This window comes from Lolium rigidum, chromosome 6 (assembly GCF_022539505.1).
Source record: "Lolium rigidum isolate FL_2022 chromosome 6, APGP_CSIRO_Lrig_0.1, whole genome shotgun sequence".
In the NCBI taxonomy this organism is placed as follows: domain Eukaryota; kingdom Viridiplantae; phylum Streptophyta; class Magnoliopsida; order Poales; family Poaceae; genus Lolium; species Lolium rigidum.
In genome coordinates, this window is record NC_061513.1 from 158,140,056 (window position 1) to 158,152,769 (window position 12,714).

The 12,714-nt window shown below is 49.7% G+C and overlaps 1 protein-coding gene across 1 annotated transcript; it reads right to left on the bottom strand.

The window, feature by feature from the left end:
- Positions 1 to 1,136: 1,136 nt before the first annotated feature.
- LOC124662009 (probable glycosyltransferase At5g03795) lies at positions 1,137 to 2,530 on the bottom strand. The gene is made up of 3 exons (XM_047199899.1): positions 2,477 to 2,530; positions 2,004 to 2,388; positions 1,137 to 1,925 (listed from the first exon to the last, which is right to left on the bottom strand). The coding sequence occupies exons 2-3, from the start codon at positions 2,337 to 2,339 to the stop codon at positions 1,239 to 1,241; spliced, it is 1,023 nt and encodes a 340-aa protein (XP_047055855.1). The 5' UTR covers positions 2,340 to 2,388; positions 2,477 to 2,530; the 3' UTR covers positions 1,137 to 1,238.
- Positions 2,531 to 12,714: the final 10,184 nt, after the last annotated feature.

Sequence of the window (12,714 nt, forward strand, 5' to 3'; positions counted from 1 at the left end):
TGATCTTTGGGGGGGCCCAAGCCTTCCAAACCAATCGGTTCATGTTGGTAGTCACGGCGCCGAAGAATTGTGCTTTGTAAGCCGCGGCCGTGGAGTACTCTCCATTTTCGGTGGTGGTCCAAGTGATAGTGTCCTCAAGAAGCTCATTGAGATGAATGTCTCGGAGAAGAGTCCATAGCCGAATGTACTCATGCAAATGTTGGATGGTGAGGTTTCTGTCCATCTTGATTTTTTTAACCCAAGCATGATCCGTCAACGCTTGGTTTACCTTCCATCTCTTCCTAGTAGAAGCTTCATATATAAGCGGAGCTATGTCTTTGGGCTTCGTGTCATTGAGCCAAGGAGATTCCCAAAAACTAGCAATCTTGTCATTCCCAATGGAGATAGAAGTTGAAGCATAGAAGAGGTCCATGTCAACCTCGTCACATGGGTTGCCCATTCCCACCCAAAGCTTGGTTGGGTGCCTCCATTCATACCAAGGCCACCTTAAGCGAAGAGCCCTCGCAAATTTGTCAATGTGGAGGATGCCTAAGCCTCCAAGGCTTTTCGGCCTACAAACCGCCTCCCAATTTAACTTGCATTTTCCTCCGGTGATCTCCTTTGTTCCAGCCCAAAGAAAAGCTCGTTCAATCTTGTTCATGGAAGCCACACACCCCGGTGGAAGTCTAAGAGGAGTGAGATGGAAAATAGCTTGGGAGGTGAGGACGGACTTGATAAGGGCTCCTCTACCAGCCGTATTGATGTTCTTACCATCCCAAGTGACAAGCTTGCCGGCCATTTTGTCCTCAAGAGGTTGGAAGTCCACTCTTTTAAGTTCCCAAACCGAAAGAGGGAGCCCCAAGTATTTGATAGGAAAGGACGTGCGGATGACCGGCAATCCCCCAAGAACATCATCAAGATCGACTTCATGGCAATGTATTGGAATGACCGAGCTTTTTTGGAAGTTAGTATGAAGACCGGTCGCTTCACCGAAATAGTCAAGAATGGCGGAGAGGTTTAGGATGTCCTCCTTTAAGGGGAGCATGAAGACGGCCGCAACGTCTGCATATAAAGAAGTGCGGAAAACGGTTCCTCTTCCTCTAATCTTGTGAAGAAGGTTGTGTTGAGTGGCCAACTCACGGAACATGTTCTATATATTTAGTATATATACAACTTACATGTACAATTTTCTTTTCCGACCAATCTTACATGTACAAATGCACAAGTCGACTGCCATACAAGTACATGGACATGATCTTTCACTCGTGAAGCTCCACATGGTTCACTCTGCTGAGCCAAATGGAGTGCAGGATCATGTGGAAGAGATCATACCTGATGGGCCTTTCGTGCCACAAGAAGTGCCTCTGCAGCCTCTTGACGCAGTCGTGCATGGCCACGTACCTCCGGAGCGAGATCCCCTGTAGTATCTTCTTCAGGTCCGGTATGTCCTTCTCGGCGACCACCACCGAGAAGGCGGTCCAGTCCAGCACGTCGCTCAAGGGGAGCACGAAGTTGTCTGCGATGATCACCGGCACGCACTCGTAGTAGAGGGCCTCCACGATCCTGGGGCTGTTCACCTCGTACCCCATGGGGCACAGGCAGAACCTGCTGTTCTTCATGTGCTGGATGTAGTTCATCCTCCTGGACACCCTGCCGGGGAGCAGCGCGTACACCCTCATGTCGTCGTCGTGCCCGTCGCCCCAGTGCCGGAGGAGGATCGGTCTCACCCTGCCGTGCACGTTGCCGGCGAAGAAGGCGAGGATGCGCCGCCGGGAGACCGGGAGCCCGCCGACGTACCGGAGGGGCCGCTTCGGCGTCCTGATGGTCGTCTCCGGGAGAGACACGTCCTTCCCGGGGACGAAGATCCCCTCCGAGCTGTCGGCGTTGCAGAGCGCCTTGATGCTGTTCTTGCGGAGGTCGCGGTGCGCCGTGGTCGTGTAAGGTCCCTGCAAGTAAATTCAGAATCAAACCAAAGTCTTACGTCCAGGTATATCCAGATGGTTGGATTGAACATGATGATTTACCCAATCGTGGCAGGCGACGAGGAAATGATCGGCGCCTCTAGTGCGGTTCCAGAACGGGTACTTGGCGGCGAGGCCCTTGACGAAGTTTCTCAGGTAGACGGATAGGGGCCGCAGGTTATGCGATTCCGGTACGTAGAGCGAGAGCCTTAGGTGCTGCGAGCTGTAGGGCAGGTAGAAGAGGTGCGCCCTGGCGGCGTCGGCGACGACGAAGCGGCGGCTCTCCTTGAGGAGCTTCATGAACCAGCCCTCGGACGCGTAGATGCCGCTGAGGGGAGGGGTGTGGAAGATGGGCCGCCGGCCGTCCTGGTAAATGTAAACTTTGAGTATCCGTTCCATCAGTTCGTAGCTCCTGGATGATGATCACATTTCGCTACGCGTTTAGCCACTGCACCGAATTAGTACTAGTACGTTATGATAATCTAGACAAAAAGTTGTAGAAATGTTGAGGCCACGAGCCTATATATGTGCGTTACCTCTTGAATTGGGAGACGTTCTTGAAGAGAGGCGCGTGCAGGTCGGGGTCGTCGACAACCGGCTCGGCGGCCATTATCTCCTTCTTGGCGTACCGTAGCGCGTCATCTGGCGCCATCCTCCAATACGACGGCTGGTCAACAACGCACAGAGGAAATCAACAAGATTGCTGTTGTTTCCAGTTTCCATCACCAAAGTTGTACTGTACCTCTCGTTTTCTAGGCCTTGCCGAGGACGGTGGCGGAGGAGCCAGCGTAGCTGGTGTTGGAAGGGACAGCGACGGTGGAGGAGGTGACCCTGGATGCGGCGGCGGTGGGGAGCTCGCGACGGACAATTCTTTCTTGTACTTCATGGTGGACACGCTTGGGGATGATGGGAGGGAGAAGGTGAGGAACGCAGTGGCGGCAGCCGCGGCGAGTAGGGAAGTAAGGGCCGCGACACGGCAGCAGTAGGCGGATATCATCCCGCCGCGACACCGGGGACGCCGACGCGACGACCCAGCAGAATGCGCCGTAGCGGTGGCCGGGTGCGGCGGCGGCATTGGGAGGAGGGAACGGAAGGCATGGAGGGAACTCAGGGAAGAGCGTGAGGCCGGAGGGCAGAGAAACAAAACGCTAGGGACGAGGCGCCTCTAATTTAGCCGTAAAATCTGCATTCCGCATGCTAGCAATCACCCATAGCTAGGCGTCATCCTGCTTGATTTAGCGTCACCCTGTTATTGTGTTGTCCGGATATTTAGCATAAAAGCTCCAGCGTTTTAGGGGCCATTATCTCTAGCTTATTAATTTTTTGGACCCGTCTAGCGGGCGGCCGCGTGTACCTCTTGGTGCATTTGAGCGGACGTATAAAAAAGAAAGCATGGTAGCTTTGTCAGTGTGAACGCCCAGTGATTGTAGCACATGCACTGCGATGACATCATGCGCATTAATTTTCCTTTTTAAATATTCAAAATTATATAACTTTTGCACCAGATGTCGAAATTAGGATCCGCTTTCATTTTTGAATTTCTTGCGATGAGCTCTTCAAAACTAGATCTCATTTCTATGTAATTTGATAAAGTTTTTTCTACAGCAACTTCTACGTGCGACAAAGCAATTATAATAAGAGATGATGCAACTTTAGTGCTGGACGAAGCAACTTTGCTGCACGGCGTAAATCTACATTCACAAAAAAAATTGCATCACTGGACGCCAAAGTTGCTCAGCCATCTATCAAAATTTATTCGGTGGGCACCAAAGTTGCTTCGCTAGATGCCAAAATTGGGCCGTCACAAACCAAATTTGCTTTGTCGAGTACCAAAGTTGCTCTGCATGATATTAATTTGCTCGGTCGGGCGCCAAAGTTGCTCTGCAGGATTCGAAAACTACGTCACCCGGTACCAATGTTGCTCTGCAGGGTACTTAAGTTGCTTCGTCACACATTAAAATTGCTCCGATGGATACCAAAATTGTTGTCGAGTACCAAAGTTGTGCCTTCGTGTACCAACAAGTGTACATCTTCGTTGCACATCAAAGTTACTTTGTCGTAAACGAAAGTTGTTTTGCTGCATAATAAAGTTGTTCTGTCGCGTATTAAAGTTGCTTGTTAAAAAAATTCATTGAAACATATGAAGATGTGGTCTAGTTTCGAAGCTCTCGTCGTGGAGATTTTAGAAGTGAAAACGAATTGTAATTTCTCCACACGGTTCAAGAGTTACATTTTTAAAAAAAAACGACACTTGGTATCAGCTAGCCTACTATTTTTGTGACAGCCGGATGCAGCAGGTTGTCGCCTAATACGTGTGCCCAAGACGTTCATCTGGCACGTGCCCGCCCCTATGATTTCAGGTAATTTTTTTTAACTCTTTATACGTGGTTCTCTAAATAAAAGCGGTTTCTTGCCGGTCCCTTAACTCCTTAATTTTTTTAAAACCAAACTAGACAAACACATCAAAGGTTCAAATGAAGCAAATAACATGATTATGAAAGTTTACAAATCAAATTATTCAACATCAAACACATGATAGGGTTCAAATGAAGTGAATACCATGAATGATTCAAATGAAGTAAAGAGCAGAACTATGAAGTATTGTAGAGTAGCCATCAATGCTCAAATCTTGCAGATGAGAGCAACTGAAAATACATGGCATCACATTGAACAAAAAAAAAAGAATGACAAATCTACAAATCCTTGGATTCAACAACCTTAAGAATGAATGTTTCATCTTTGCAGTGGCCTCCGACATTTTCATCCTGGAGGACCCAAGAGTCTCTCCATGTCTTCATCGGTGGGTGCCTTCAAGTACTCTGATCCAAAGATCTCAATTATGGCAGGTGTGTATCTTCGAACAGCCTCCAAGATTGTATCTTACCCCGTGTAGACATAGTTGCCAATGACGTCGTCTGAACACCCATATGCAAGAACTTAAACATCTACAACACACTTGGTCAATGGGCTCGCACTGATCTCCCCCGATGCACTCCACCTCAAATTAAACCAATCATCATGTTTCTTCATGGCTTTTGCAATAGTGGGGAAGAGAGTCTTGCGTGCAAAATCGCCATCATTTTTTTTCTCGTGATAGGTTGTATCCGGGTTGAAGTAATCTCTCATAAGCTTGGCATGACCCTACGTCTATCTCGATTGATGTACAAACAACCGAAATGTCATCCTTGTCTCGGCCGCTGGATTTTTTCGTTTAATATCACGACCATGGCCATTTTGACCTCATCGTCGTCTTCTTCCTCCCCAGTCTACGAAGAATCATCGAAGATCATCTTTCTTAACCTCTTCATCTACACTACAGAAAAATGACTAGGTTGAATTTGATTGAAAAAAGTAAAACAAAATTAAAATAGCACAAACAAAACTCACCTAGTCAATTTATCAAACACTTGGAGGACGGAGGAGGTGAGAGGGTCGGATTGCGGGGTTGAGCTATTGCTGAAGTTGTCAGAAGGTCAGCGTGACTACAAGGTGGACGATAGTCGACGGAGGGACTCGGAGGACGAAGATTTGACTCCAACCTTGGTCTCCTATCGCACACCAAGCTTGCCGTGGCCAAAGACCTGTGGTCAGGATTTCGCCAGCCTCCCTCGATTCCGGTGCCGCCTAGCTCAGCTCGAGCATGCAACGACATCTCCATCCTCCGCTGGATACATTTTCCAGCAAACCTAAATCAGAGTAGCTCCATTTTGGAACAGATCAACTCGGCGGCAGCTGCGGAGCTACAACTCTATTCTAGCGATGGCAGCAATAGGCGAGCCAAACAGAGTATGGCGGGAGGGCAGGGGAGGCTGTGGGGTGTCGGTGGAGGCAATTTGTGGTCGTTGACGTTGATGCAGTGCAGATAGAGGAGAGCGTTAGCACCATGGGGAGAGGCGAAATTTTTCTCTAGAGAGGCCTCGACCGAGTATATTTGAGTGCCCGCTGACGCGAGGAGTAAAAACTATACTCTTCTAAATGGTTTGAGGATTGGCTAGGTGCGGTTTACAGGAGAAATGATTTTTTTTACTTCTCTAAATCGGGACCAGCTAGAGATCCCCTTACCGCCCGTTAAGCTTATACTACCCTACAATCTGGTTGTAAAAAACCGGACCAAAGGTTCGATGGAAAAACCACTCGTGACATCTCCACTGGTTTATATCATGTACAGATCAGGTACACAAGTGAATCGGTAAAATTGGGAAACCCGTAGTCCAACCGGCGAAAGCCAAGCAGGCCACCGGTCCAACCACGAGAAAACTTAAATGTCGTGGAACAAAACGGTCCCGCAATGTCAACCAAGAGGTATGAGAATGGGCCTTGTGCTATATTTGCAAAAACCCATCATGAAACTCACCATTATGTGAAGGTATGATCACGAACCAGCTCCAAAGTGGCCATGGAGGACGACGACAAGCTGGGCAGCTCTAGGGTTAGGGATTGCTTTGATTTCGGAATTTTGTGTCCAACACAATTCAGGTGATAATTTTACCGCTTCAAGGTTTTTGCAGATAACCCCTCCTACTATTCTCCCAAGGTGGGTGATGCAAATTGCAACACCTACTCCCTCTCACGTGCCCCGTACGCCATGTGGACCCAAAAAAACCTCTTTTGAGCGAGTTTGTGACTAAGGTTCTGTTTGTTTGGACTGCAGCTGTTGAGAAGCAGCTGTAGCTGGTGGGCTGTGGGAAAGCAACTGTGAGAAGCAGCTGTTTGAAATAGATATTTGATGTTTGGTTGAAACACTTTTCATAGCTGCTGTTGTAGGTTTTAGGAGTGAAATGTCTGGAATGCCCCTGAGTGTTTAAGATGTTATATAAATGTTTATTTAAAACAATTTAGGTATTTATGACTATTTTATTATAAAATTGGCGTATTTATAAGGTGAATTATCTCAATCTACCATTTTTTGCTAATATGTTTGAAAATACATTTTGTAGAGCGATTGGTTAGAATTTATTTTGGCTTTTTTGCTTATAAGTTGAAGTTGTCAAGGCTATTATATTACAAGACTTCTCCCTGCTACCACGAATTTCCATCACAAACATTTATAAACTACAAAATCCGGCATCAAAATGAATTTTAGCCACCAATTTTTTTTCACTAACTAATATGTGAGCTATTTCCATTCTGCTTTAATGTACCGTCCGAATTGAACAATTGGTAAGATTCCACTAACAAACAATCTGCAGTTGTAGCCAATATAACGAATTAGGAAATACGGCGCATGCCACTACTATTCAAAAGACGGCAGGCTCAAGTTGAGCCCTGCTTTAATTAACTTAATAAAGCCACAACGGCACCCATCAAAGTCATCAACACATGCACACTGGTGCAACTCACCCACACAAACAAGAACCAGGAAGGGGCCTCCGCCCTACCCGACACACAAGATCCGCATAGTTACAAGCAAGAACCACCTGGTAGCCCCAACTACATAGGCGACACATACTACGGGTACAAGGGACATAGAAAGATCACGATGATGGTGGTCCCTCCCGAACTGTAGCGTGAAGCGCTTTAATCCAGTCTGCCGTCATCTCCAGAGATCCACGATCGCCCCTCCTAGCCACTGGCCTCCACACCTGGATATACATGTACATTTTATATAGAACATCAGCCGGCTGCGTGGGGAATTTGCCCTCAATGGTAAATTTGTTCCTAGTATTCCACAGAGCCCAAAGAAGGGCCGAACAACAAATCCAGAACACGCGCTTAGTCTGCCCCGTCCTCGAATCTAGGAATCTACAGACGTCAGCCGCACAAGAGGGGTTCCAGGAGCAATACAAAAGCTCCCGGACTGCACTCCACATAAACTTCGCTAGAGAGCAGGTGAAGAAGATGTGGTTAGTGTCCTCCCACTCATCACACAGAGCACATCTGCCCGTGGGTGGGCCACACCTGTGGCGGATGTTATCGCTGGACGGAAGGCATTTCCGAGCCAGCTGCCAAAGGAACACCCGGATCTTGAGAGGGACGCGGATCTGCCACAACATGGTATAGTGCCTCCTCGGGGTTCCCTGGCAAAGCTTCTTGTACAGGGAGCGGATACAGAACTTTCCGGATGCTTCCAGGGCCCAGGAGATGATGTCCGGGGTCCTGAGAGGGCTGGAAGACCCCAATCTCCCTCAGGAGCTCGTCCCAACTCCCCAAGTCTGCTTTTCCCAGCGCCTGACGAAAGGGGATCACCCACCTTCCATCAACATTCGCGCTAGCGATCGAGCAGTCTTGGTCCACCGCCAGCGCGAACAGGGATGGGAAACGATCCTTGAGGGGCCCCGACCCCTACCACCAATCCCACCACAGTCTAGTGGAAGTACCATTTCAGACCTGGTGCTTTGCCCCCAAGCAAAACACTGATTTCACCTTCTGGATAGAGTTCCAGAATTGTGAGCCGTTCCTGTGCGCGTCAACCAACAGGTCTTTCGTTCTTCTACCCATAGGCCCTGTTCACCGGCATATAGCTTCCAGATCCATTTAGCCATCAAGCAAATGTTCATGAGCTGAGTGTCTACAATCCCGAGTCCCCTTAAAGACTTGGGTTTACACATCGCGTCCCAGCGCACCCAGTGGTATTTCCTCTTTGTGCCATTAGCTTCCCAGAAGAATCTGGCACGGTGTTTATTGAACACCTGGTGCACCCCTTTTCCCAGCAAGCACACCCCCATGGCGTGCATCGGGAGGTTGGACAGGCAAGCATTGATCAGAATCAGTCTCGCAGCAGAGGACAAGAACTTGCCCATCCACGGGTCAGCCCGCTTCGCAACCTTCAGCCCCAGCGGGTCCCAGTCCGAGGCCGTCAAGGCTCGATCCCCAATTGGTAACCCTAGGTATGTGAACGGGAAGGTTCCCAATTTACAATTAAGGATGTTAGCAATCCTCTGTTGTTCCTTAGGTGAGGTCCCCAAAACCATCACCTCGCTCTTGTGAAAGTTGATGCATAGCACCCGACATGCTTTCAAAACACAAGAGAAGGAACTTAAGGTTGATTAGGCCTAAGTCATCGGGTTGGACCATGATGATAGTATCATCCACATACTGAAGATGTGTCACCCCCCCCCGGATGAGATGAGAAATCACCCTGGAAATGTGCCCTGCAGCCTTTGCCGCGTCTAGGATAACATCCAGGGCATCGACTGCAAAGTCAAAAAGGATTGGAGAGAGGGGGTCTCCCTGACGCACCCCTCGCCCATTCCTAAAGAAGTTACCTACTTCTCCGTTGATGGCAATGGCCGTCTGGCCCCCCAAGACCAGACCCATCGCCCTATGAACCCAATCGGGATCGAAGCCTTTGCGGAGCAGGACCTCCCAAAGAAAGCCTTAGTCCACTCTGTCATAGGCTTTTTCAAAATCCAGCTTCAGGAAGACTCCCCGAAGTGTCCTTGCTTTGGTCTCATGAATGATCTCTTAAGAGATACAACTCCTTCATGGATACTCATACCTTTGATGAAGGCAGATTGTGCTCTACTGATCGTGCGGTGCGCTATCGGTGAAAGCCGGATGGCATAAGCCTTCGCGACAAACAGGATATGCATATTCATTCTCTTCCTCAAACAGGAATCGGGAAATGGTGCCTCCTGCCTCGTACAGATCCAGGAGACGCCCCTTGACGGTAGGCCATCAGACGAGCTCCGCAAGAAACTGGGAAGCGGAGGTGGACGAGCTCCGCTAGAAAAAGGGTGAGGTGGCGCTCGAACAGCTCCTCTCGCCGGCGGCTGATGGGTACCCATGGTCCGCCCAGTCGATTCGGGACGGCGCGAACGGCGGGAGGTCCGGAACGGAGCAGTGTCGGGCGGGGCTCTTGCATGTCGTCGGTGGGGAACAGCGGCGGCAGCCTGGGCAGTGAAGCCCAACTCTAGCCAGCGATGGCTTGGGACGGGGAGGAGGGGGAAAATGGTCGGGGCTGCTGGGATTGGAACAATGGGATGTGCTTATATCGGATAGCATATCTTTTGTAAATAGTCTGAACCACACGGGACACTTTGGTCTGGAGCAACTCAGGAAGCTGTGCAAAGCTCGGGAAGCAGTTCGCACCATGCTTGCAGCCTTGCAGTTCATTTTCCGCCCAGCGCTTCTCCACAGTGCTTTCCTATTTCGTGATGTTTGTTTGGGCTTCTGCTTTTGGACCCTAAAAGCAGAAGCCCAAACAAACAGAGCCTAAAACGCTCATAATGGTGAGTTTTGGAAGTTGTGTCAGGTTTTCACATTGAGCACTAACCAATGTGCTTATCTCGGAAAAATGTAGTGACCAAACTCTTGATTTTTTACCCGCTGGTACATGGATTATTGGTACCCTTGGCATCCCTGCGCCTCCTCCAATACATGCCTAGTCCTTAAGGCTGATCATAGTGGTAGTATCATAGGTAGTATCATGTATTTTAGACTGCTCATAGTGGGAGTAACTTAGCGAAAGGGGAGGGGTATGTACAGATCCTCCTCCTGAAAAAACGCTCTCGCGACCGCGTCGTCCCCCGCGGGCGACGGGGCCGCGCCGCCACTCCCCCTCGTCCAGCTCCCCCCTCCTCCCCTTCTCCTCCGCCGTCGTCGGCGTGCGTCGCCGGGCAAGGCCCGGGCGGCGCCGGCGGCGGTGGCCCCTCTTCTTTCCCCTCTCGGCGCGGCGCCTGCGCGGGGTAGGTGCGGCCGGGAGGTGCTCCTCGGCCGGCGGCGGTCCGGCGTGGCGGGGTGAGATCCCCACGTCGGGTGGGAGGAGGGGTGGCGGCGCGGCCGTTGGCGGCGGAGCCGCACGGGCGGCGCCATGGCGGGGCCGCTCGGCCCGGATCCGGGCCCGGGCGGGGCCCGGAGGGGCACGGCGGTGGCTCGCTTTTGGCACGCCGGCGGCGCTCCCCGGAGGAAGAGAAGACAGGGCGGCGGTGGGTGGGCGGCGGCGGCACTCCGGCCGGCCAGCTGCAGCGTACCGGCGGGGCTTTACGGGCCCTTTTGGGTCCGGCCGGGCCGGTTCGAGGCACTGGTCCGCCTCGTAGCCTCGTCCGGTCGGCTACCGCGAAAGCGGTGGAGGCAGTTCCCTCCCGCGTGGCTGCGGTGCTGCTACCCCCGTCCCCGCTGCATCCCTTTTCTTCGTCTAGGCCTTGCTCCGGTGACCACAGTTAGGCGGCGAGGATGGCTACAAGACCGTGGTGGCGTGTGCGGGTGGGCGGCAGGTTAGGTGGAGCACGTCGGAGCGTCTGGGGTGGTCGGTTTGGTGGTCGGGAGAAATCCCTGTCGGCATGCTCGACACCGACGCGGTGACGCCTACGGGTGTCACCTTTCCTTCCTGAAGGGCGTCGGGTGTACCTCCTCCCCAATCCCCTCCGCATACCGGGGAAACCCTAGGACTAGTCCGGGCAACGGCGGCGTCATCGTCGTCTCCTTGGTGAAGGTGTTGCTTGGTATGCGGTGCCTCGGCGTGCTAGGAGCGTGGTGGTACTTCTCCGGAGGGCGCAGCGGTTGCGGGTCATCTTCGTTTTCGTCGATCTGTCGGTGTCGGCATTTTTTCTTCTTTCCTTTCTTTTTCTTTTCTTTTGGGCTTGGTTGTGCTGCGGCCCCAGCGCGTTCGTTGTATCGGGTCGTTTGCTATATTAATATAGCGGGGCGCAAGCCTATTTCGAGGAGGGAGTAACTTAGCTAGTAACATCACACAACTCAAGGCATTTTGGTGACATGGCATGGCAATGAATGAAAAAAGAGAGTGATGTGGTAGTAACTAGCTATATTACCATAACATCACACACCCCAAGACAAGTTGAGTCTACACCATAGTAAATGACACAATGCATGACACCACATGTAAGTTACTACCCACTATGGAGGTAGTAACTTAGACTAGTAACATATGTCATGTTACTAGTCTAAGTTACTCCCCACTATGACTAGCCTTAGGCCACAAAAATGATGATGTGGCATCTAATTAACATAGGTGGATATTGCAGGGAGTGATGTTTTGGAACATGGGTGCATATGCTCCCTATATTTTGAAATGCATCTTACACATGTTTTAAATTTCAAAAAAATTCAAACAAAAAATCCGCACATACATCTTTACGTGCTACACGCTTACAAAGTCGTTTCATAAAAAAACGACTTATCATGTGATGTGTGTAAAAAAGACAAAATTCAGTGCTAAAAATAATGCTTTTCACAAGATAAACTTTCTCCTTTTTACATAGATCACAAAAAATATTGGTTTTTCGTGAAACTTGACAAACATTCATATATAAACATTCATATATTATGGAGATGTACATCTAGAATTTTTTGTCCAAATTTTTCAACATTTCAAAATATGATTTTTTGGTAGAGGGAGCATACGCATCCGGGAGCCGAATTGAATTTCCAGATACTGCATCATAACGCACGTTACGAGAAAAGTAAATGACAAATAAATCTTGTACGTAGATTTACATTGAGATTCTACAAAACAATAAATTTGGAAGTTTATGATACTACTCTATAATACCACCCACTATAGAGATAGTATCATAGACAAGTATCATATACATGATACTAGTATATGATAATATGCACTATGACCAGCCTAAGCATACATTGCAACATTTCTCCCTTACTGGACAAGCATTCAAACAGCCTATCACAATTTAATCATCGACGGGACTAGGCGTCAGAAACTCCTAACTGCTGAACAGGTGTTCTTGTTACAGTTCACAACCAATGAACCGTGGATAGGCGGCTCTCCCTCTGTAAACAAGAACCCCGCAGAATGTAAACCGAGCAATAGCTTCAGATATATGCAACTAGCTAACCATTTCTGCAGTATCTGATT

Bases quoted from the DNA above. Each gene is read 5' to 3' on its own strand.
- LOC124662009 (XM_047199899.1), bottom strand. From the start codon at position 2,339: ATGGAACGGATACTCAAAGTTTACATTTACCAGGACGGCCGGCGGCCC. The intron at 1,926-2,003 runs GTAAATCATCAT...ATTTACTTGCAG, and splicing joins TCGTCGCCTGCCACGATTGG to GGACCTTACACGACCACGGC.